The sequence below is a fragment of the Toxorhynchites rutilus genome, chromosome 2 (assembly GCF_029784135.1).
Source record: "Toxorhynchites rutilus septentrionalis strain SRP chromosome 2, ASM2978413v1, whole genome shotgun sequence".
Lineage (NCBI taxonomy): Eukaryota > Metazoa > Arthropoda > Insecta > Diptera > Culicidae > Toxorhynchites > Toxorhynchites rutilus.
This window is the reverse complement of record NC_073745.1, coordinates 15,593,007-15,616,060: the sequence shown is the minus strand read 5'-3', so window position 1 is coordinate 15,616,060 and position 23,054 is coordinate 15,593,007. Positions and strand designations below refer to the sequence as shown.

Sequence of the window (23,054 nt, the reverse complement as noted above, 5' to 3'; positions counted from 1 at the left end):
AGTTTAAAGTCTCTATAATACAATACCATTACCATTACCATCACTGAGGCAAACTTTCATTAGGCATTAGACTGTTGAGCAATCCAGTTCACTTTGCTTTCGCTGCGCTTCGATCTAAGATTTAACCTCACCAGTGGTAATCCAACTTGAATATCGTCGTGTGGTTTATTCAGTTCGTTTTTCGCGGTATTCGTATCGTGTGTTTTTCTTTCCGCGTCATAAATTGGATGCTTCACGTAGTGTGTGATGAGCAAAAAGAAGTGGAACGCATTGCCAGGGGCAATAAAAATTCGAGGCAAGCGTCATCTAATGATGCACGCGATGTTGGTGCAGTGAAAAGCGCTCGCACTGAACCGAGCCGTCGCGAGTGTGAAACCGCTTCGAACAACAGCGAAGTAGGCGACTTAGCCCCGCCGCACATGCCCACACTCGCATTGGCCGCCACGAGCCGCGTGCGAGTGGCTGTATTTAAAACCTATGACGCAGTACCAAACTCCGCATTTGCTCTAACGTGTCGACGCAGGCACGTACATGAACGTGCACGTGCGTATCTGCTAGGTGACCGAGACATTGTTTTCGAGTGGCAGTGTCACGAGTGCAAAATGGAGGAACTGATTGAAGCTGTTCGAAGTGAAAAATGCATATACGTGGTAAAACACCAAGACTATTTAAATACAAAATTAAAGGATTCTATTTGGAAACAAATAGCAGAGGCGCTAAATCTCAAGGATGGTAAGTATTACTTGTATAAATCTTACTGATGATATAAATGTGAAAGTATGGATGTTTGTTTGTTCATGGCATAAAATATAGTCTAGTATTTGAATAAAATAGATTAGGTATGTAGGTAATAAAAACTAAAACTGTTCTGTAGGCAGATATGAAATTCTACATTTATTTAATATACTAATATGTGTAGGTATTTACAAAATAATTACAAGTAACAATGTTGTATTAATTGTCGAACGATATCAATACGCGCCCCGTTGCACGCTGTGGTTTTGCCAAGTCACTCGTCCTTCTACGGAGTTAAAATAATCCGTAAATTTGTCTCTTAATTCAAATGCCCTTTTCGAAACGGGACCTCTCAATCGCGACAGAGGCAGTAATTGTTGAAAATTTGGTAAATTTTCATATTCCTCATCCATAGTTCTAGTTATACTTTTTGTGCGTAAATAGTTATGCAAGACACAACTCGCCATAACAATTTTGTCTACTGTTTCTCCTTTCATTTCAAATGGCCGTAAAAATATTCTAAACCGGGAACTCAATATGCCGAATGCACATTCAACTGTTTGTCTTGCTCTTGAGAGTCTGTAATTAAAAACTTTGTTTCTATAATTGTCTACCACTTGTCTCTGAGGAAAAGGTCTCATAAGGTTTTCCATTAAAGGAAATGCAGCGTCACCAACAATAACATAAGGCACAACTATGTCTTCTCTTCCAGGTAGACCCTTGGGCTCGGGAAGGTGCAGCTGTCTGTTCATCATTATATATTTCCATCTGGAAATCTGCCTTTAGAACACACATCAATAAATACAAATTTTTAATTTGCGTCTACTACCGCCAACAGCACAATAGAATGATGTTGCTTATAATTAAAAAATGAGGATCCACTGTTTATCGGTTTCTTAATTGTCACGTGTTTTCCATCGATAGCGCCCACGGTATTAGGCATTTGCCATATATTTTGAAAATCGACGACATTTTTTTCCATATATCCAGTGTAGGTTCCGGCAAGTAAATAAGTTGCATGTTTCTCCAAATAGCTGAAGATACTTTGGTTATAATATTTGAGATAGTCCTTTCTCCCATTCTGTAACTATAACCAATGCTCCGATATGAGTTACCGCTCGCGACAAATCTGTAAAGAAAAAAAAAATACATTTATCATATTTCATATAGTCGTGCTTGTTAATGATGACTAATTTTATTGCAGGAAGTGAAGCCAAGAAATGTTGGGAAAAACTGAGAAACAATCACCGAGATGCGCTTCGTCGGCAGAAAATTTCTAAACCGAAAAGTGGATCAGGGGCTGTTAATATAAAGCCATGGCGCTTTCAAAAAAAATATGGCATTTTGAATCCCGCATATGGCAAATAGGCCAAGTAACACAAATTTTACTGAAGACATACTAAATGACGAATCATCTCATGGTAACTCAAATACTACAGAAAATGACATTCAAAAAAATGTTGATGATACGGATATTCATGAATCAGTAGTTGAAGAAACTATTGAAAACCCTGAATCACCATCTCCTGGTACATCAGCTGATGAAGGAAGTAAAAGACGACGAAAAAAGAACACTTTAAATAACTTACTAGCTAAATCGATTGAGGACCATGAACGTAGAGCAGCTAAAAGACAGCAACAACGGGAGCGCTTAATTGCTAACACCAGTAATGATTTCACCATAAGCAATGTTAAACATGATCCACTTTTTCATTTTTTTATGAGTATATACGAGACCACAAAAAGATTGCCGCCACTGGCTCAACACAATACCAAAACAAACGTATTTTCATTGGTGTCCCAAGAAGAATCTAAATACTTGGTAGAATATCCGCCTCGTCCACATTCTTCCTATTCACATGTTAGTGATGTAGGATCATATTATTCATCATATACGCCTTCACCTGCAGAACAACAGCCACATTTTGATGCAGAAACATATCGTATGCCTCCTCCTATACAACAACAGCCACAGGAAGGTGGGACACCATTGACACCAAATATTATAGTCATTCAGGGTAATGAACTCAACAATTCTGGAAATACGTTTCAAACTATTTAAATTAAATTTATAAATTATTATGGTGCTTTAAATAGTTCCACTTAATTTTGTAACCGTTTACCTACATAATAAACTTACCTTAAGAAAACGGCCAATTTTTCTTCAGTACTAATTCGTTCATGACCACCATATCCTTGATCTTCTAAATCTGTAGCAATCATCGCATGTACTTCCTTAAAATCGTTCCTAGTCATTCTAAAATAATTTTTAAATTTTTCATCTGAAAACTCAGAAGTCAAATTGAATTCTCCATGTGTTTTCCTTTTGGACAGGTAAGAGCTCTTCCATATTTTTTTTTCGGATGATTTCCTTATTAACAATAATCTATTTGAAAACTCGTTATCACTGTCGGATTCTGAACTTATATCAATCGCGTCCATCTTGCTTCACTGACTGATGTACGACTCGTGAAACGAATTGCGGACACACACGTGTCCACCAATGTCAATGTGACATTGGCGCAGTGTCGTCAACGAGTGCGAGTGTGGGCATGTGCGGCGGGGCTTAGGCGCGTCGGTCGAAAATGTAAGCTCCTTGGTTTTGGGATCTTTGTCAGGGAACACATGAATCCATCAAAAAATGACTGAGCAGTAATTGTAAGCACAACAGGAAGCTTGTATTTTCGATTTCAAACAATCAGAACCGCGTTGACGGCGCCAGTGGTTGTATGGTTAGCGTAACAGCCTCACAATCCGATCGGCCTGGGTTCAATCCCAGCTGGCGTCGTTGGGATTTTCTGAGGCGAAAAATCTCTGGTTACGTCTTCCTTCGGAGCGGAAGTAAAAGAAGTTGGCCCGGCTCATGAGTTGTTGAGTCTGATAGGTAGGAACAGGTGGAGTCGCCTCCCTGATGTCGGTGATTGGCACTAAAGTGGCGGAAATAGGCCGACGAAAAATAAGCGAAGATAAATAAATAAAAATAATCAGAACCGGGAGGGGGTCTCCGTAGCCACATTGGTTGCGCGTTCGCTTAGTAAGCGATCGATCGTGAGTTCAAAACTCAGGGCCCCCATTGACCATCTTTGTATTGTTACAGAATGACTACGTCCACGCAACAATCATCAGCGATGGAGATCTATCCACGGTCGAAATAAGATCGATTCATCCATACAACTGCTCTGCTCTGCAGAAGTATCGGGCTGCTGTTCTATAAATAACTCAACAATGGATCAACGACTGTCTCCGCTGTCCAGTCTTAACTGTGGATAATGGAAGAACAGATAGAAAACTCTTTCGCCTAAATGGCTACTGTGTAAATATGTACCATTTGCAATGGTATAGAAGAGAATATTCTAACGCCGAAAAATGGCAACTGTGTAATGTGCTAATTATAGATATGATAAATATGTGACATGTACACGATTAAAATTCGGCTCTGTTACAGCTAAAATGCTAATGAGCCTAAAATAAACAAAAGGGATAAAAAAAAATCAGAACCGGGTATTCCCGTTTGGATAGGGGTTGAAATTTTTCAATTGTTCGATAGTTAGTTACATTTTTTTATTTATAATGATACTATATCCCATTGAGAGATTAGATCTTTATTCACTCGCGAGACGCGACACGGAACTAGGACACAACACTTATAATCCTTACAAACATTAAAATGGTTAAAATTACATTTTTCGTCGACCGGTTTCGGGCTCGATGTTGCCCATCTACTGGACGGTGTCCGACTGGTTACGATGGAGCACTAACACATATTCATACGGTTATCAGTACTTGTCGAAGATATATTTTGCTGAGTTATCAGCTTCGTCAGATGGAAGAGTTGAGATGATATTGGTGCATCTTCTTCATTCATAAGTGGGGAATCGCTGGTTGAGATGTACATTGATTCCCATGCATTCAACTGTGAGGCTTTTCGTACATTTCTAATAATTTTTGCCTTCTCCCAGTCTACGCAGTGGGCTTGAGTTAAAGCATGTGCTGCCACACTTGATTCGTTGGCTCGTTCATTATCCACCGCATTCTTATGTTCACGTAGGCGGATTTTGAATTTCCGACGAGTTTGACCGATGTATACACTAGTACAGTCTTTGCAGGGAATCTGATAGATCCCTGATTTTTCATCCGGTGGAATTCTATCTTTCAGGTTGCACAAAAAGGTCTTTCAGGGTGCTCTCACTTTTGTACACCACATGAAATCCGTGTTTCCGGAGTGTAGACTGGACTGTGTTGGTTATTTTGGGATAGTACGGTAGGCTGATCCTTTCGTGTTGTTCCATTTCTTCTTCTCGTGTTTCCGAAGGATTTTCTCCACAGAACATCTCTTGTACCCATTCAGCTCTGCAGCATGGTAGATTCTATTTTTCTCCGCTATGTAATCATCTCTCTCCATTGGTATGTTGAGGAGACGATACACCATGGAGTGGAAGGCTGCTTGTTTTTGTGCGCCGAAGTGATTAGAGTCGGAAGTTATATATCTATCCGTAGACGTTGGTTTACGGTATATCCCAAACTTTAGCCGATTATCTTCCTTCCGGGTAATGTACAGGTCCAGAAAAGGAAGTGTACCTTCTTTTTCTTTTTCGACGGTAAACTTAATCGTCCTATGTCGGGAATTCAACAACTCCAACGTCTGCTTCAAGTAACGTTCTTTCACAACTGCGAAGATGTCATCTACATAGCGTCTCCACATTCGAGGAAAGAATTTTTCTTTCGCCAACTCTGTTTCAAAATCTTTCATGAAAACCTCCGCTAAGAGTGGCGATAGCTTGCAACCCATACTGAGACCGAACGTTTGCTTGTAGAACTTTCCCCTGAACGAAAAGAAGTTCTGATTCATACAGGTTTTCGTTACCAAAAGATATGCGTCGATCTGATTGGGTGGTACGCGTTTCGGTTCCAGATGTCTGCGCAAACTATTTACCGCATCTGTTACTGGCACGTTCGGAAAAAGAGCTGTAACATCGAACGACACCAGAATTTCCCCTCGCCTAACCTCGAAGCCTTTCAAATGGTCTACCAACTCAAACGAATTGTTGACATTTTTACCGTGAGTTATGGGATATTTTTTCAATTCTTCAACCAACCAAGCAGCCATTTTTTCAGTTGGAGTGCAGATGTTAGACGAAATCGGCCGCATCGCCACTGGATTTTTATGTATTTTTGGGAGGCAGTACAACGATCCCTGTCGCCGCACGGATCATGCCTTTAGAGCGTGATTCATGGCGAGAACGATAGAGCGGATGCTTAGATCGCGCTCTATCCTAAATACACAGAATAGCTTGCGCAGTGGCTTTATCGTAACTAATGAGGTTTTTTCGAAGTGCGATTATTGCTAGCTGAAAACCTAAATATCATAAAACTCCTCCGGCCAGCGATAACCCGCCGGGAAGGAGAACAAAACAAAAATAAGCAAAACGACGTAATGTGTTTACGATCAGAGCCTATCTCCGATCGTAAATACCGAAGGACGGGAGAAATCCCAAAAAGAGAGCACTATGGGTGCTATAAACGGAGCCTATCTCCGAGCTAGGACAATAAGTAATAAAACGGAGAGGAAAAGATAACACGCCTGCGAGCGTGTTAATAATCATCCCTCGTTCGCCCGTCTGGCTTAGAATAAATAATTGTAATTTTCTCTCTCTTATGCTACGCCCTTCTGGGGTAGATAAGAAGGCAATGTCTGTATATAAGAGAAAACTTGAACAGAATAAAGGCACTCTCAACTGGACACTCTCAACCATACCACGGACGTAGGAGCGTCGTGGCGAAGTACCGAACCCCTCTTTTTTGTCATAAACGTATCACAACCCTGGACATCGCCCGAGCATCCTGGACACCATCGGGAGCACCCTGGACATCATCGCCGGCAGATCCCAGCGCAACAAGCGCTGGTAAGTATTGAACACCCCTCCTCCAAAGATCCGAAATTCCAACCACCCTTCCTCTCCCTTTTCCTTCCCTTGGCTCCGCCCGGCCAAACTCCCAAGTGACGCGGTACTACCGGATCGCACCAGTAGGCGCATACTCGTTATGCGCTCTACGTGATCTGGCCTACCACATAGCGTCCAGTAAAGGGCTTTCCCTTCGTGTCATCAGCACGATCTCGAACTGCAGCCACATTTGGTGGCTCCAGAGAGGATCTTTCCTCCAGCGTAATCAGCACGATACCCTGCAGCCACATTTGGTGGCTCCAGAGAGGATCTTTCCTCCAGCGTAATCAGCACGATACCCTGCAGCCACAATCCCACTTTTGGACTGGGTACATTCAATTTTCGTTCAAGTTTATCCCCACCCATCAAGTGTGTGAAGGAAGATAATCGGCTAAAGTTTGGGATATACCGTAAACCAACGTCTACGGATAGATATATAACTTCCGACTCTAATCACTTCGGCGCACAAAAACAAGCAGCCTTCCACTCCATAGTGTATCGTCTCCTCAACATACCAATGGAGAGAGATGATTACATAGCGGAGAAAAATAGAATCTACCATGCTGCAGAGCAGAATGGGTACAAGAGATGTTTTGTGGAGAAAATCCTTCGGAAACACGAGAAGAAGAAATGGAGAAAAAACAACACCACATTAGAGCCTGAGAAGGAACAACACGAAAGGATCAGCCTACCGTACTATCCCAAAATAACCAACACAGTCCAGTCTACACTCCGGAAACACGGATTTCATGTGGTGTACAAAAGTGAGAGCACCCTGAAAGACCTTTTGTGCAACCTGAAAGATAGAATTCCACCGGATGAAAAATCAGGGATCTATCAGATTCCCTGCAAAGACTGTACTAGTGTATACATCGGTCAAACTCGTCGGAAATTCAAAATCCGCCTACGTGAACATAAGAATGCGGTGGATAATGAACGAGCCAACGAATCAAGTGTGGCAGCACATGCTTTAACTCAAGCCCACTGCGTAGACTGGGAGAAGGCAAAAATTATTAGAAATGTACGAAAAGCCTCACAGTTGAATGCATGGGAATCAATGTACATCTCAACCAGCGATTCCCCACTTATGAATGAAGAAGATGCACCAATATCATCTCAACTCTTCCATCTGACGAAGCTGATAACTCAGCAAAATATATCTTCGACAAGTATTGATAACCGTATGAATATGGGTTAGTGCTCCATCGTAACCAGTCGGACACCGTCCAGTAGATGGGCAACATCGAGCCCGAAACCGGTCGACGAAAAAGGTAATTTTTACCATTTTAATGTTTGTAAGGATTATAAGTGTTGTGTCCTAGTTCCGTGTCGCGTCTCGCGAGTGAGTAGTGATAAATGTCCTTACGTTAGCACAACCAAAAATAAGAGATTAGATCTTCTTCACAATTTTTCGCCAATAGTCCCGATCCATGGCTGCAGTTCTCCAACTCCCGGCTGCACCGATTCTTGCCAAGTCCTGCTCCACCTGGTCCAACCACCTCGCTCGCTGAGCTCCTCTCCTTCTTGTTCCTACCGGATTCGATGCGAACACCATCTTTGCAGGGCTGCTGTCCGGCAATCTTGCAACATGCCCTGCCCATCGCACTCGTCCAGCCTTGGCGACTTTCTGAATGCTGGGTTCGCCGTAGAGTTGCGCCAGTTCGTGGTTCATTCTCCTTCTCCATACTCCTCTTTCCTGTACACCACCGTATATTGTTCTGAGCACTCGGCGTTCGAAAACTCCAAGCGCTTGTGAGTCCTCTTCAAGCATCGTCCATTCTTCGTGCCCATAGAGAACAACCGGTCGAATTAGGGATTTGTACATGGTACACTTCGTACGGGGTCGGAGTTTGTTGGACCTCAAGGATTTGCGGAGCCCATAGTAGGCACGACTTCCATTGACAATGCGTCTTCGAATTTCACGGCTGTTGTTGTTGTCAGTTGTTATCAACGAGCCAAGGTAGACACATTCCTCTACCACCTCGAGCTCGTCGCCGTCGATCACAACACTACTACCAAGAAGAACTCTGTTGCGATCAGTCCCTCCAGCTAGCAGGTATTTAGACTTAGACGCATTGATCCCAAGCCCAATCAGCCCTGCTTCGTGTTTCAGTCGGGTATACAAGTCGGCTACCGTCGCATGTGTTCTTCCGATTATGTCCACGTCGTCGGCGAAGCAGATAAACTGACTAGACTTGTTGAAAATCGTGCCCCGCATGTTGAAGCCCGCTCTCCGCATAACACCTTCCAGCGCCACGTTGAAGAGCAGACAGGAGATTCCATCGCCTTGTCGAAGTCCCCTGTGAGTCTCAAATGATTCCGACAGCTCACCTGAGATCCACACACTGCACCGCACACCGTTCATCGTTGCCTGAATCAGTCTTGTCAGCTTTCGGGGAAAGCCGTGTTCGTCCATGATCCTCCATAGCTGTCGTCGGTCGATTGTATCATATGCGGCCTTGAAGTCGACGAAGATGTGGTATGTAGGGACCTGATACTCGCGGCACTTTTGGAGGATCTGCCGCAGTGTAAAAATCTGGTCCGTCGTCGAGCTACCGGGCATGAATCCGGCCTGATAACTTCCCACAAATCTACTTACTATTGGCGATAGGCGGCGGAAGAGGATCTGAGACAAAATTTTGTAGGCACCATTCAGGATTGTGATGGCACGATAGTTCCCACAATCCAACTTGTCGCCTTTTTTATAGATGGGGCAGATTACGCCGTCCTTCCACTCCTCCGGTAGCTGTTCTGTGTCCCAGATCCTGACTATCAACCGTTAGTTACAGTTACAGTTAGTTACATAATATATGTTTTTATTCAATGTAAAACATTATTATGGAGTGCCGAGATCGTTTGATGCAAAAATCTCATTAATCCACCATGAAATGATTGAGCAGTAAGCGTTTGAGATTAGACAATTTTTTACGATGCGATCGATTTTCGTTTTTCAATTTGTACCCTCAATATGTTCCAGAAAGACGTAATCCTAATTCAAAGATATATCCTAACGTATCCTTGAGGAGTATAATAGTCGGAATTTATTCACGATCCAATATTGAAGTATCGCTAAGAAGAATCATCATGCTTGGGATACTTGGCTATTCCAATGATGCTCTCACATTTCTCATAGTGTCCCATGAAAATATATATAAAATATATATATATAATAAAGTGAAGATGAAATACCTTTCTTTAGCCACTAGCTTGACATGATACCATAAACGCTAGAGCCACATCCACCGTTACCACGATGACAGCAAACACGGAAAGCACATCGTCCGTAAACAGCATCAGCAGCGGTATCAATTGCTGAATACCTCCGGAAAATAGTCACACAAATCAGGATTGCACACCCGCCAGCACCTCGCCGTCGCATGTTTCCACCTTCCCTCGGGTGACACAAAATGGAGTTATAAATTCTCATTAGAAACAGAACATTCTCCCAGTTTGCTCCATTGCTGTTCGCCATGTTCATCCCTGACAATGGTTGTTGTTTTCACTCCTAGAACATGCTATTCCTCCTTCTCTACACCTCGATATGGTCGCATTAAATCAGTTATGAATTGAGCTCCCCATTCGCGCCCAGGCGCGTGGGCTTTCGACCTTTTGTTGGCTGCAAATAAAATAGACTTTTAAATCAAATCGGCAGTCGCGAGCACAGAATAGGTAATTATTACTGTCGAGAACGGTACCACGGGGCTACAAATAACAGCGACGTGGCCAATCCTCAAAGGGGCAAATTTGAATGCTGGCCCCAACAATGAAAGCTGGAAAAGTAGGAGGATCAGGTCGTCGATATATTTTACCTCACTCGCGGATACCCCATGAGAGACGAATCAAGTTTTCCCACCCTCTGCCAATGGACCGAATCACGCGACTTGGGGGAATATGCTCGTCCGACATTTAAGACTGTTGCCATACTTAAATCCGCTCCAGCAGACAATCCATCCATCTCGCCTCCGCTCGTGAGCTTTCAACATTTGTGAATAACAATGCGGCGGGACTAGATTAAGTCATAGCAGCGCATCAGCAGCAGCAGCACTGGTTTATGCTGAGGTAATCCTCCCTTCTTGAGAAGCTCCGAGACTCTGAGCCAGTTGTGCGACATTTGGTGCAGTGCCTCATTTGCATATAAAAATAACCTAACGGTTGCCTGCTCTTACCTACGTGGCGAAACGGCAGAACTTGAACTCGCTCTGACGTCTCGTCGAGCAGCCTTTACGACTGCAGTATTTATATTTATAGCGAAATGTTTTAATTCGCATAATCATTATCATGTATTTATTATTTTTATCACCTACATGAATTAATTGCAATGTCTTAATAATTCATTGCTGTCTGCTCGAAAATCGACTTCGCCACCAGACTGTTCAGAATCGCAGCAGTAGCGACGGAGACGCCTATCTTGGGAGCCAAATCTATTTAAAATTATTCCATCTTCTCGCCAAATTATTTCCCGGCTCTGGAATAAGGCTAGAGAGGAGTACCATTTTCCTGTCTCAATCGGGCTCATTCTCAATGCGCACCGAAGGAGCTTTGATTTGGAACAACGATCGCATTATGGCGTGCGAATGTATCAATGCGGACAATAAATTAATAATGGTCCGTGTTATTATTTCGGTCCGGATTGACTCTCTGCCAGGTATGAGTTATGGGAGTTGTAAAAGAATTGTTGAACCGTGGTTGGTGCGCCGTAATTTACGTCTCGTTGAAGTGCCACAGTTTCGACTGCAGTCGCAATGGTTGCCAGTTGCCAGGGACACCAAACGTGGTCTGTGGTGTTGAGACCCGGGGATGAAAATGAAATATGCCAATGTTTTCCACATGTCGAAAGAGATACACGGTTGTAAATTATAAATTTGAACACGGGCTGTTGAGTGCACTTGTTATAAATACACAGACACATTTTCAACGCTAATTGAACTGAATATGTCAGTCACGCTAAGCGGAGGCTTTGTTGTTTGATCAAATAATGCAAACCGAAGGGGAGGAAAGGACCGTGGGTAACCACAATCAAACCTCGTTACTGAAATATTGACTCATCACACGCCCACGCATCGGGGTACACATCTGCCGTGAGTCGAATTAACAAACCGATAATTTACATGGCGATACAACAATTCAAATTATGGTAGAGTGCAATGCCTCCCACTCTCGAACCCATTAGTGCGGCTGCAAATCAATCTAGTTCTAATGAAGGTAAATAAATAATAAAATTTAGGATGAAAATAGTCGACGGTTCGTGATGATGGCTCTTCAATGCATTTAGTCGTGGTATTATTGAACACATAGTATTTATTTTATCGCTGCAATTATTGGGAATTACTTGTGTAATTAAATATGATGGAATGAATTATCCGCAGCGAACACAAACCACTTCAACGTTGTAGTTTTAGGATAATTGGCATGGAACCGATTTTAATCTGAATTCTAAATATAGGCACGGATCAATACATTTCTGGAATGTCACTGCAAATGAGTTGTTTAGATCAAACAACGCATCGAATTGAAAATGCCTCAACGCAGCAGTTTTGCAATATTTGCCCAGCGGTTTACGATTCGCATAGATCATCAATTTAGAGTAACGTTTATTCGCTTCCCATTATATCTCACACGGTTTCGATTCAAAGTGTCTAGCCCCAACCATCCAACCCCGTTCTTCAAAAGCCTCAATCAGCTTTTGCATGTGAGTGCATATTGACGATTGGCCTGGTAATGGTCTGTAAAAGTAGGAAAATGTATTCAGTATTCAATGTGTGTTCTACATTATAGCAGCTGGATTGGATTTCCTGAGAAATTCGCCCGCACACACAATTGGCTCCGAGAGCCCCAGACCCGCAGCATTCGAACAGACGAGTCGTGCGAGAAAAAGTGATTATAAGTTATTTGCTATGTTTACACCTTACCATACCGGGCGATATCGGTGCCGTGTATCACCTGTGGTATGTGTGTAGTCGGTTCGCGCAACCATGATTTCGCTGGCTGCTGCCTAGATGACCTATGCGAGATGCATAACAATATGTATATGCAACAGGTAATACCGCGACAACGACGACGACGGCAAGTTAAGTGTATCATTGTTGAGAGAAGATTACCAAGGTTATAATGCCACCAACGGTGATTGAGGTATTGTTGATAGGGGGCTGTTATTCACATGATTACGAAACTTCGGTTATTTCAAAATGGAACACTTTCGAGTGCGTTTATTTTCTCAACCATTCTATCAATCGGAACACTTTCTATGGATGAAATAAAAGTAATAATATTCTATTGAATGAAACAACTGAAACAATCGTTATTCATCGTTATTTCGAAGAAATTTTCTCACTTTACTGTTGATACCGCTCGTCAGCAGGGTTACCATATTCACAGATTTATCTGTATTTATACAGATTTTTGGGGCTTTTAAGAACCAAGAATCTGTAGATACAGATTACAGATATTTTGAGTTTCATACAGAACATACAGATTTTTTGAAATAACGTTTCCATATAAGTTCTGACTTGAAGTCAATAATGTTTTCCCATCTCAATTATTTTACTTAGAGAGCATTTGAATCAGTCTGAATTGAGAGTCATCTCTTTTTGACATTCTTATGGAGACACGCAATAATCTACGTTATTAGTTACAAATAACATTGTTTATCTTCTCCTCTGTAAAGTACGGTGAAAGGGAATTTCAAAATTGTGCTGATACTTCCGTAAATATCAATGCTTTGTTTTTATTTTTTAATCATTGCAATTATTTTAAAGAACCATGGTTACGTTTTGATGTAGGATTACGTTCTCGGGAACATATGGATGGCACAAATAGAAAAACCAGATATCGGTCGCGTAACGAAAATTGTTGAATTTTAAATATTGAGCAAAACGAAGACATTTGACGATGGATTCATATTTTAGTCTCAAACGATTTTGGCATATTCTAGCAATATATTATAATATAATGATGAATTTCCAATAGTTCAAATAGCGTTGGAAATAGATTTTCTAATTTTTCATATATTTGTGTACACCGCAAGGCATTTCTTGATTGCGACCTATCCATTTTTATTTACTTTTCGTATACAATTCATTGAGAATACTGAATTTGTCTGCAATAAGATATAAGAAGGGGGGCTGCCATACAAATGAAACACAAATTTCTGCATTACTCGAGAATTAATCAAGCAAATGAAACCAAATTTGGGATGTGGAGGTTTTAGGATGCAATAAATGTTTCTATGGTGTTAAGATACTCCTTCCCCCTCTCTTAGAGGGGGCTGCCGTACAAATGAAACACAAATTTTTGCATTACCCGAGAATTAATCAAGTAAATGGGCGGGACAAAGTTTGCCGGGTTAGCTAGTAATATATAATATCTCAGGTAGCGAGATCAGAAGATGTAAATTTTTAGCTAAATTTATAGAAATTTTATGCCCCAGCATCATATCCCTTTTTGACGTAGAAATACGTCTTTCAGGTAGGGTGCCAAATCAGAAAACAGATCACGTTTTTATGAAATAAAGTTAACGTTAATAACTATTTTCACTGTGAAGGAATTCTCATGATTTGCATATCGATCGAACCGGAAATTCTCTAAGTTTGATATGTTTGATATGCTATACATTACAATTCGCTAATCTTTAAACGGTTTAAATTCATGAAAACTAGCGGTCGTGTCCTAGATGCAACCCCTTACATTTTTTTCCTTTTTCAATCTATTTTTTCAAGCGTTTTATAATTTACGCAGCGCAATGTAAACAAGCATTTCTTGATAACTTTATAAATTTTCTTTGCACCTCAATGAAGCATTACTTTCAAAATTGTACGTCATATCGAAGAATAATAAAGAAATGATAAACGTAGCTTATATTACTTTATTATGTTGCTGTTTGAGTAATGTTGATGAATGAATTCAACTAGAAGACGGAGCAAACCTTTCTCATGATGTTTCCCTTCGTACTGTTGATTAAAGTTTGACATTCATTTAACCCGGAATCACAAAACAGTTCTATTCCGGGATTGGTTATTAAAACTATCAAAACTGTATATTAAAGCTATTAAAACTGAATGAAGTTAAATAATACATATTTTCTGGAGTTTTTTCACTCAATTTAAACTTTCTTTGAATAAATACCAATAACGCCTAAAAATACACAATAGTAACATCACAATACAAGACGCGAGCACGTCATGCACGATTTTTCATGCGAGTATAGGAGTGTTAAACGGTTTTATTTAGCATGTTTGTCTGTAGCACTACGCATAGTTGTCCCATGTTCCAAAATCAGCAACTGAGATAAACGCAATCAAAGTTTTCTCGCATATTTATCTACCAAAAGCTTTAGGCATTTAAATTTAGCAATACACCGCGGGTTTTTTATAAGCACTATACTATTCATTAATGAAATATGATGAGATCCCCTCACTGAATCAATCAATCTTGATTACGGGTTTAAAAATTCATGGTGGGACTGTTATGCCTAGAATATCAACATGCGACAATTGAACTTGATGTTGTTTTTTGATATACTGGGAACAACCAATATTTTTTTTGTGTTTTTCCGAAAGATTACCCCATCAATATGGGTATCAAATGAAAAGGCTTGACTAGTAGAACATAGTTATTAATGTAGAATGCAAATCCAAAATGGCCGTCTTTTCGAACCCTCATCGATATGGGTTTATATGAAAGGGCTTGACCAGTAGAACACAGTTATTTATGGAAATGCGAATCCAAAATGGCGGATCAGATTTTCTCAAAACAAACCCCATCAAAATAGGTATCAAATGAAGAGGTTTGACCAGTAGATCACAGCTATTTATTTGTCAAATCGAAGATGGCCGCAGTAACAAAATAGACAATTACTTTTTTAAACGGTTTCATTCAACTTGACCTGTTTATATGTCTGTAGGGTTGTCCCACATCAATAAAAATTTTACCCCTTTCCTTTTTACTGATTGATTTGCAATTTGGAACACACTTTTATCTCTGCTGTCAAAATACTGCGTATTCCATTATCTTGAAAAATCAAATTTGGCCCCCGCTATAGAATGGTTGATTTCATATTAATTTAAAACAATGTTAATTGGGATATGTGTATCAAATGAAAGGACTTGAGTTGGAGAACAAATGAAATTATGAACAACATAAATTCAGAAAGGTCGCCGGCACAAAATGGTCGACTACGTATTTTTTTGCAATCTCATCATTATCGGTATCAAATGAAATGATTTGACTAGTATGATACAGTACATCATGAAAACATTTCCAAAAAAATTAGGTAAACCTCAAACATTCTAAAAATTATGGAATGTTTTTATTGTAGTGAAATATACTAATGACACAGACAATGTACTTAAAAGAAAAGTAAAAAAAAACCTTTTAAGTTAAACGGTTTCATTGCGATAAAACATAATAATGAAACAGATAATGTACTAAAAGCTAAAAAATAATTAGGCAAGTAGCAGTTAGTAGTTATCACACCCCTTCCATTAATCTGGGACATAGTTGAGAGTAAAATAAAATCGTGGGGCACGTTAGATTTCCATTATCCATAGTTCATAGTTTCATCATATGCCCCTCGTCATTTTTGGAAAAAGGGGAAAATTATGCTTCATATCATCGGTTAATTTTGTAAAATCATAACACAAAAACAAAAAAAAAACGCCTCTCTGGATTTTGGATGTGTTATGTAAAAACCTCAGCTTTCAAGGAAAAATATAAAAAATATAGCGCCCTTGGTCCCGAGACCATGTAAACTATGAAAAACAAAAAAAAACAATAATATCAAAAACTAAATCCAATTTTTTCGCAAGTATCCAAAATCGGTCAAAAAATCGAATAATTTATCGAAATCGGTCCAGTAGTTCAAATATTAGGAATTTAAAAAAAATATCAGTTTTGGGAAAAAGTGAAAAAGGTGATTTTTCGGACCACCCTAAATGGAAATGGAAGCCCTAACAAAAGAAATTGAAAAATACGGGTCTAGTATTTTGCTGTAAGGAACAAAACACCTCTTTTGAGCATGGTCATGTCAAATTTCAAAAACCGACCATGTACATTTTGTTTATTGGCCCAAAAATAAAAGATCTGTGCAAAGTTTCAGCTCAATCGGACATGATTTAGGGGTGCCTCAAAGCGCTCAAATTTTTGATTTTTCGATCCTCGAAAATCTTCCAAGGGTGGGCCAAAAAACCAAATCCCAAAAGGTCGATTTTCGGCCATAATTTTTTTTTTCGAGATGACACCCGATTTCGACGTTTCATACATTTTTAAGTCATTTGGCATAAAAAATCGATTTTTTAAATTTCCTTCACTCCCCCTCTTGGAAGATTTTCGAGGATCAAAAAAATGAGTGGATTATATCTATGGTATAACCGCAAGGTGGACGTGGGACTACCTTAGCGCAGCGATCATTTGTTTGTATTGATTAAATTTTTGATTGAATGAAACAATTCCCGAATTCAATTGAATTCAATATATTTGATTTGTGTGTAAAAAGATTGTATAATTATATTAGGCTGTCAAAAAAGTCCTGCGGTATTTTTTTTTAAATTTTCATTTGTTTATAAAATTAGTTACAATCATCTGTTTTAAGTCTAATATGCGCCGTTTTGTTCGATGACTTGTTCCCAACGAGATGCCAACTTCATAATACTCCTGTTATAGAAGCTCGCTTCCTTATTGGCAAAAAACTCGGATAGCCAATTTTCATAGGCCTCTTTTGTGGCTAACTTCTGACTACCTAGCTCGTTCGCCATGGACAAAAACAGGTGGTAGTCACTTGGTTCAAGGTCCGGACTATACGGCAGATGCAAAAGATCCTCCCATCCGAGCTCCCAGAGCTTCTGGCGCGTCACCAAAGAAGTGTGTGGCCTGGCGTTGTCCTGATGGAAGACAATGTGGCCTCTGTTTATCAAAGATGGCCTCTTCTTCATGAGTGCTACCTTCAAGCGGTCCAGTTGTTGGCAGTACAGGTCCGAATTGAGCGTTTGGCCATAGGGAAGCAGCTCATAATAGATTATTCCTTGATAATCCCACCAAACACACAGCAGAACCTTCCTGGCCGTTCATAAGGGCTTGGCCACCGTCTGAACCGCTTCAGCGGGCTTCGACCACGACCGTTTGCGCTTCACGTTGTCGTAAGTGACCCACTTTTCATCGCCAGTCACCATCCGCTTCAGAAACGGGTCGATTTTGTTGCGATTCAGCAGCGATTCACGTGCGTCGATACGGTCAAAGATGTTTTTTTGCGTCAACGTGTGTGGCACCCATACATCGAGCTTCTTTGTGAATCCAAGCTTCTTCAAATGGTTAATAACGGTTTGATGACTCTCCAGCTCTTGGCCGATGCTACGGCTGCTACTATGCCGGTCTTTCTCGGCTAATTCAACGATTTTGTCGCAATTTTCGACGACAGGCCTTCCGGAGCGTGGCGCATCTTCGACGACCTCTACACCAGAACGAAAACGTTGAAACCATCGTTGTGCGGTGGAAATGGAAACTGTATCGGGTCCATAAACTGCACAAATTTTATTGGCAGCTTGAGATGCATTTTTGCCTTTGTCATAGTAGTACTGTAAAATATGTCGGATTTTCTCTTTATTTTGCTCCATATTTGCGACACTATAACTCACGAACGACTTAACCAAACAAAACACTGTCAAGGACTATATTAATACCTTTCCAACAAGCTATAGTATGACTCGATACAATGAATACAACTAGAACTACGCGCTTACAACGACACCTCGCGGAAATACCGCAGGACTTTTTTGACAGCCTACTATATAAGGTCAATTCATGCATTGTGATAGATTATGTTCTTCGTTACAAGTAAATTTAATGACAGTCCTTTTACATTTCGTATGATGCCTAGGACAAAATATGTGAACGGAAGAATTATCAAATGATTATTTTATTTTACGTTTCCTTCTGAAGTTTGCATCTCTCAAGTGTACGTACTTCTCGAAATTCTCGTTTCGATTTTGACATGCACGTCGAACGCATACTGTTTAATCAATAGGCGTCATCGCAGCAATTGGTTATCAACATCTTGCCTAATCATCAGATGGCATGCGTAGGATATCAGTGAGCATAAAATATGAAGGCATATCCTTCCTTCCTTGAATAACCGAGCCAAAGCGTGGTATTCGTACCCGCTTTTGATTTCCGTGTTAGGAAAACACTTTTCGGAGTGCAAAAAAAAACATACGAGTGCAGAAGCCGTGTTAAGGAAACATATTCTAGTTTGCACAAAGGCAAGCGAATACAGACATACTCGCAGTTTGCATTTATTTGCAGAGCCGATTTCCCCAGACATCTTGGTTTTGAAGTCTGTGTTACGGAAACCCATTTCAGTCGGAACAAAAATACCCCCGGAACAAAAAATTGCAATGCCGATTTCCCCAAGGCTGCTTGGTTTTGATGGCTGTGTTAGGGAAACCGTAGATCGGGCCTATATAATTGAGGCAGTTAGGGCGTTTAGATAACGCTTTATATTTTACAGTTATACAACTGTTTATCTAATGAAAAATAACATTTTATTAATTGCGATAGAAGCGTAGAAATATTCCCTATCAATTGATGCAATCATCTTTTCGATCCAGTAAGAAATGTTTGAGTTATAAGTTTTCGGAATCTTTCATTTTATCCTGCATGTTCTGTGTTTAGGTTTTCATTTTAACCTGAAATATGTGATCTGATCACTAACATAAACAGATTTTTTTTTCTCTTAAATTCACACACCTAATAACCATTTAATCTAATCTCTTTATAATTTACCGCTTGTTCTTGCGTGTTCAGCCAGTTCAAATAATCAGTTTAGAAATCAAATCAAAATGCTTTTTTTCTTGTTTCATTGCCGGTGAATAGGACGAATTTTCCCTACCGTATCGGATCTATCATGAACTCGCAACGAATCCAGCGCAACCCTTTCGGACATTTCATACAATTTCTTACAAATCTATTTATTAAATTCTATTTAAATCTATTCGACAACCACTGAAAGTACCGACGAAGACGTTTTGACTGTTCTCAGAAATTTACACACAGAAACTTGATGCTTACGTCAGGCTATGCGAACAATTGGTCAACGAAGAAATTGATTGTCCGAATAGATTGACTCTTTTTACCGATAATATCCTTTAACTGCACTGTTGATTTCATTGGCATTGTGCATGATTATGATTTTAGACCAAAAAACAACAAACATGCGTTTTCCCAACACCAATGATGTTGGTGATTACGTCATTTATTTGTACATGAGCAACATTGCAGAAATGCATATTTAACCGTCATTTTCAAGCGAAATTTGGCCGGTGTAGACAAAAAATGGCCTTTGGAAGTTTTTGCGCAAAGCGGCCCATGTACGCTAAATATCACTGTGCAAATTTATGTACAATATTATTGGAGGTTGTGTAAAATATTACCCTTTAGATGAAGCAATATTTTTCAGCATAGCATAATAAATATTTAAATTTTTAGACTTAATGCAAAATATTGTGCAACCTTTCAATATCAGAAAAAGAAGTTCAATTTTATTGCACAACATGGTAGGGGAGAGGGGGGCACATTCGGACACTTTTTTTTCCTTGATTTTCAATATTTTTCGCAAACTTAAAAAAAAATCCTGAATTCATCCTGGTTGTCATTTGGACATCAATGTATCATATGAGCGTGTGAGATGTGTGCGTTGATACGATTACGAATGCTTTATTCGAATTTTTGAAAATTGCCTTTTTGTCCGAATGTGCCCCATGTGTGGGGCAGTTTCGGACAGTCCTGGGGCACTTTCGGACAACGAAAAAAAAAATTAAAATTTTATGTTTATCAACAATTACTCCCGTTTCCTCTTATTTCCAGCTTATTCTGCATTTTTCTGTTTATCAGTATTTGTCTGAAAGGAAACTGCTTGCTATGAGAGTCAGTAAAAATCGTGATTTTGCTTTCTTCCATTTTCGAGTGGTGGTGTTCCGCGTTGAAGTTTATGGAAAAGGTTCAACATTTTTCGGGGACAAAGTTGCCAAAGTGAAATCTATCTGTGCTGTAGACGCAATGTTTAGCAGCATTGTTGTATTACCCGATGAGTCAGTTACTACCTCCGCTCTAGTAGGTGAAATCGTTTGAGCATTCAAAATCATTGTCCGAAAAAAACCTTTCTTGAGAATGGATAGCAACCTGTCATTTTGAATCCAGCTAGGATATTACTCAGATTGAAAGAAGCATTATAAGCCGATGCAACTATACCTGAAAGGTCGTGTATAGAATTTTTCCAGGAAGGTTGAGTAGCCAATCTGGGAAACTGGGAAACTGAGAGCTTTTGCTTGAAAGGGTCCATAACAGAAACATCCAGCGATTGTAAGCGATTTGTAACATAAGGTGGAGAAGATACATGAATTGTGCAATTTTCTCGACAATATTTAATTATTTCCAAAGAGCAATGACTTTTTGATTGATTTTTGATTTTTTGAAATTGAATCGTTTACGTTGCTTTTTGCTACCTTTTTCAAATGTTCCAAAACATTGAGAAACAGTTTTCCCGTTATGTAACCGTTAGTTGGGAAATTAGCAACCACCTGTGAGCTGCAATCATGAAAACGTTCTATTCGAAACTAGTTCGATAGCTGTTTCCATCTCATCTTCGTTGATGCTGGGTCGGGTTTCTTTTTGTAGTTTCGAACTATCATTAGATCTGAGAATCAGACTAAATTGATGTTTGTTAGTAAACAACAATCAGACAGAAATTTTATGAGGTATAAAACAGTGTCCGAATGTGCCCCGTGAACAATGTCCGAATGTGCCCCACCACCATCCGAAGACAAATAATAATTTTATCTAATAAATAGACCTTTATTTCCAAGTTGTATGCACGTTTTTTTCATTTCATATTAGTTACTAACTGAGGTGGTGTACTTAAATTTCTAAATCGTTCACAGAGGAATTAAAAAATGCTTACAACTTCAAGCTCAAAAGTTTCGAAACGTGTATGAAAAAGGGCACTGTGTTGTTTTCGTAAGTAATAAACGACCAGGAGATGTCAAACCATATGAAAGCTGTTGATGGAAAGACTGTTAACTTACTTATATTTTTAATTTGGTTCAAAAATGTACCACTTAATTTTTACAAGCGTTGTCCGAAAGTGTCCCCCCCCCTTTCCCCTATATGATGCAATAATATTGGATATGTATGTGCCACTTAAGAATGATCTTATAATTTGCAGTAGAAGAGTGTAATATAAATAAACATATTGAAAGCTTCTTTGATTATGTCCTTATGTTTAATGATTTTTTTAGAAACGGCTGACAGATGAGGAACGACGAATCATGCGGCTGTTTACGATTGAAATATCAGAGAAAGTCTTACCTTAAAAAAGGTTCAAAACATGGTACCAAACTCGCAACAAAGGGACATACTAAAGTATTCTTGATATTAGAAGGTAAAACAATACATGAGAAACTGGTATACGTCTCGCCGACAAATAAAAGAAAAACTGGATGTTTCAGTTCTAACAACCAGACACATTGAATGATTCATCAAACAGCAAGTGGAAAATTAAATTAAATTTAGGAATGTATCTGAAGCTTTTGGAAGACATTTCCATTCCATACATCCAGAGCGATTGGAACTAGGACCTTCTCTCTCAGCAGGACAATGCATCGATTTACATTTCTAAGAAATCAAAGGTTTAGTTAAATTCACTAAACGCTTGATTTGAATTGAATTGCAGGGCCCTTTTCTTCATCGAATACTTCGATCCGTTATCTCTCACTAAAAATTATTCCACATTCACAAACAACATCCACCCCCAAAACATTTTGTTGAGATCATAAAAATACGTCACCTCGGAAAGTAACGCTAATGGGACGTGATTACTTATTCCAGGCTGCAATTGAATGCACGTACAAACACACCGAAAGTGCACACCTCGCGAAAGTCACGCGCGCGTTCGTCGCGAGGATCGTCCACCACTTCCTTGCCGCTACCGTCGGGGAAGAGCGATGTATTGAGCGAATGTGGGTCACAGCGAAGACTGTTCGTTTTGGTTGCATGCGGAGTGCAGGCACCGCTTCCACCTGTAAATGAACCATTAACAAGGTTGTGGAAAACTGAACGATTATAATTGCATGTAATTTACAATAATGCTACGTTTTCATATTTAACATTCCCTCTGTCCCGTCGGAAGGAAGAGTGGAGAGAGGCATGGAAAACATGACACGAATTTGTTGTGCTGCGTTTGCACTGAACATTTGCCCTCTGAGTTTGATGCGATGTTACCTGTTGTTATGTCACTGGAAATCCCAGCTGCTAATTTGTGTTCCGCGGAATTCTAGCAGAAGAACATATCGAATTCTACTTGTTCTATGGCATACAATTAGCAAGCTGACATAA

General features: G+C 39.9%; 2 protein-coding genes and 1 pseudogene across 2 annotated transcripts; all 3 read left to right on the top strand.

The window, feature by feature from the left end:
• Window positions 1–226: 226 nt before the first annotated feature.
• On the top strand, window positions 227–2,929 carry LOC129769613 (uncharacterized). Its single transcript, XM_055771991.1, has 2 exons — window positions 227–732; window positions 1,940–2,929. The coding sequence occupies exons 1-2, from the start codon at window positions 228–230 to the stop codon at window positions 2,101–2,103; spliced, it is 669 nt and encodes a 222-aa protein (XP_055627966.1). The 5' UTR covers window position 227; the 3' UTR covers window positions 2,104–2,929.
• A 3,093-nt stretch (window positions 2,930–6,022) lies between these two features.
• LOC129772222 (U4 spliceosomal RNA) lies at window positions 6,023–6,151 on the top strand (annotated as a pseudogene).
• Window positions 6,152–7,194: 1,043 nt separating this feature from the next.
• Window positions 7,195–7,875, top strand: LOC129765564 (uncharacterized). The gene has a single exon (XM_055765968.1). The coding sequence runs from the start codon at window positions 7,195–7,197 to the stop codon at window positions 7,873–7,875; it is 681 nt and encodes a 226-aa protein (XP_055621943.1).
• Window positions 7,876–23,054: the final 15,179 nt, after the last annotated feature.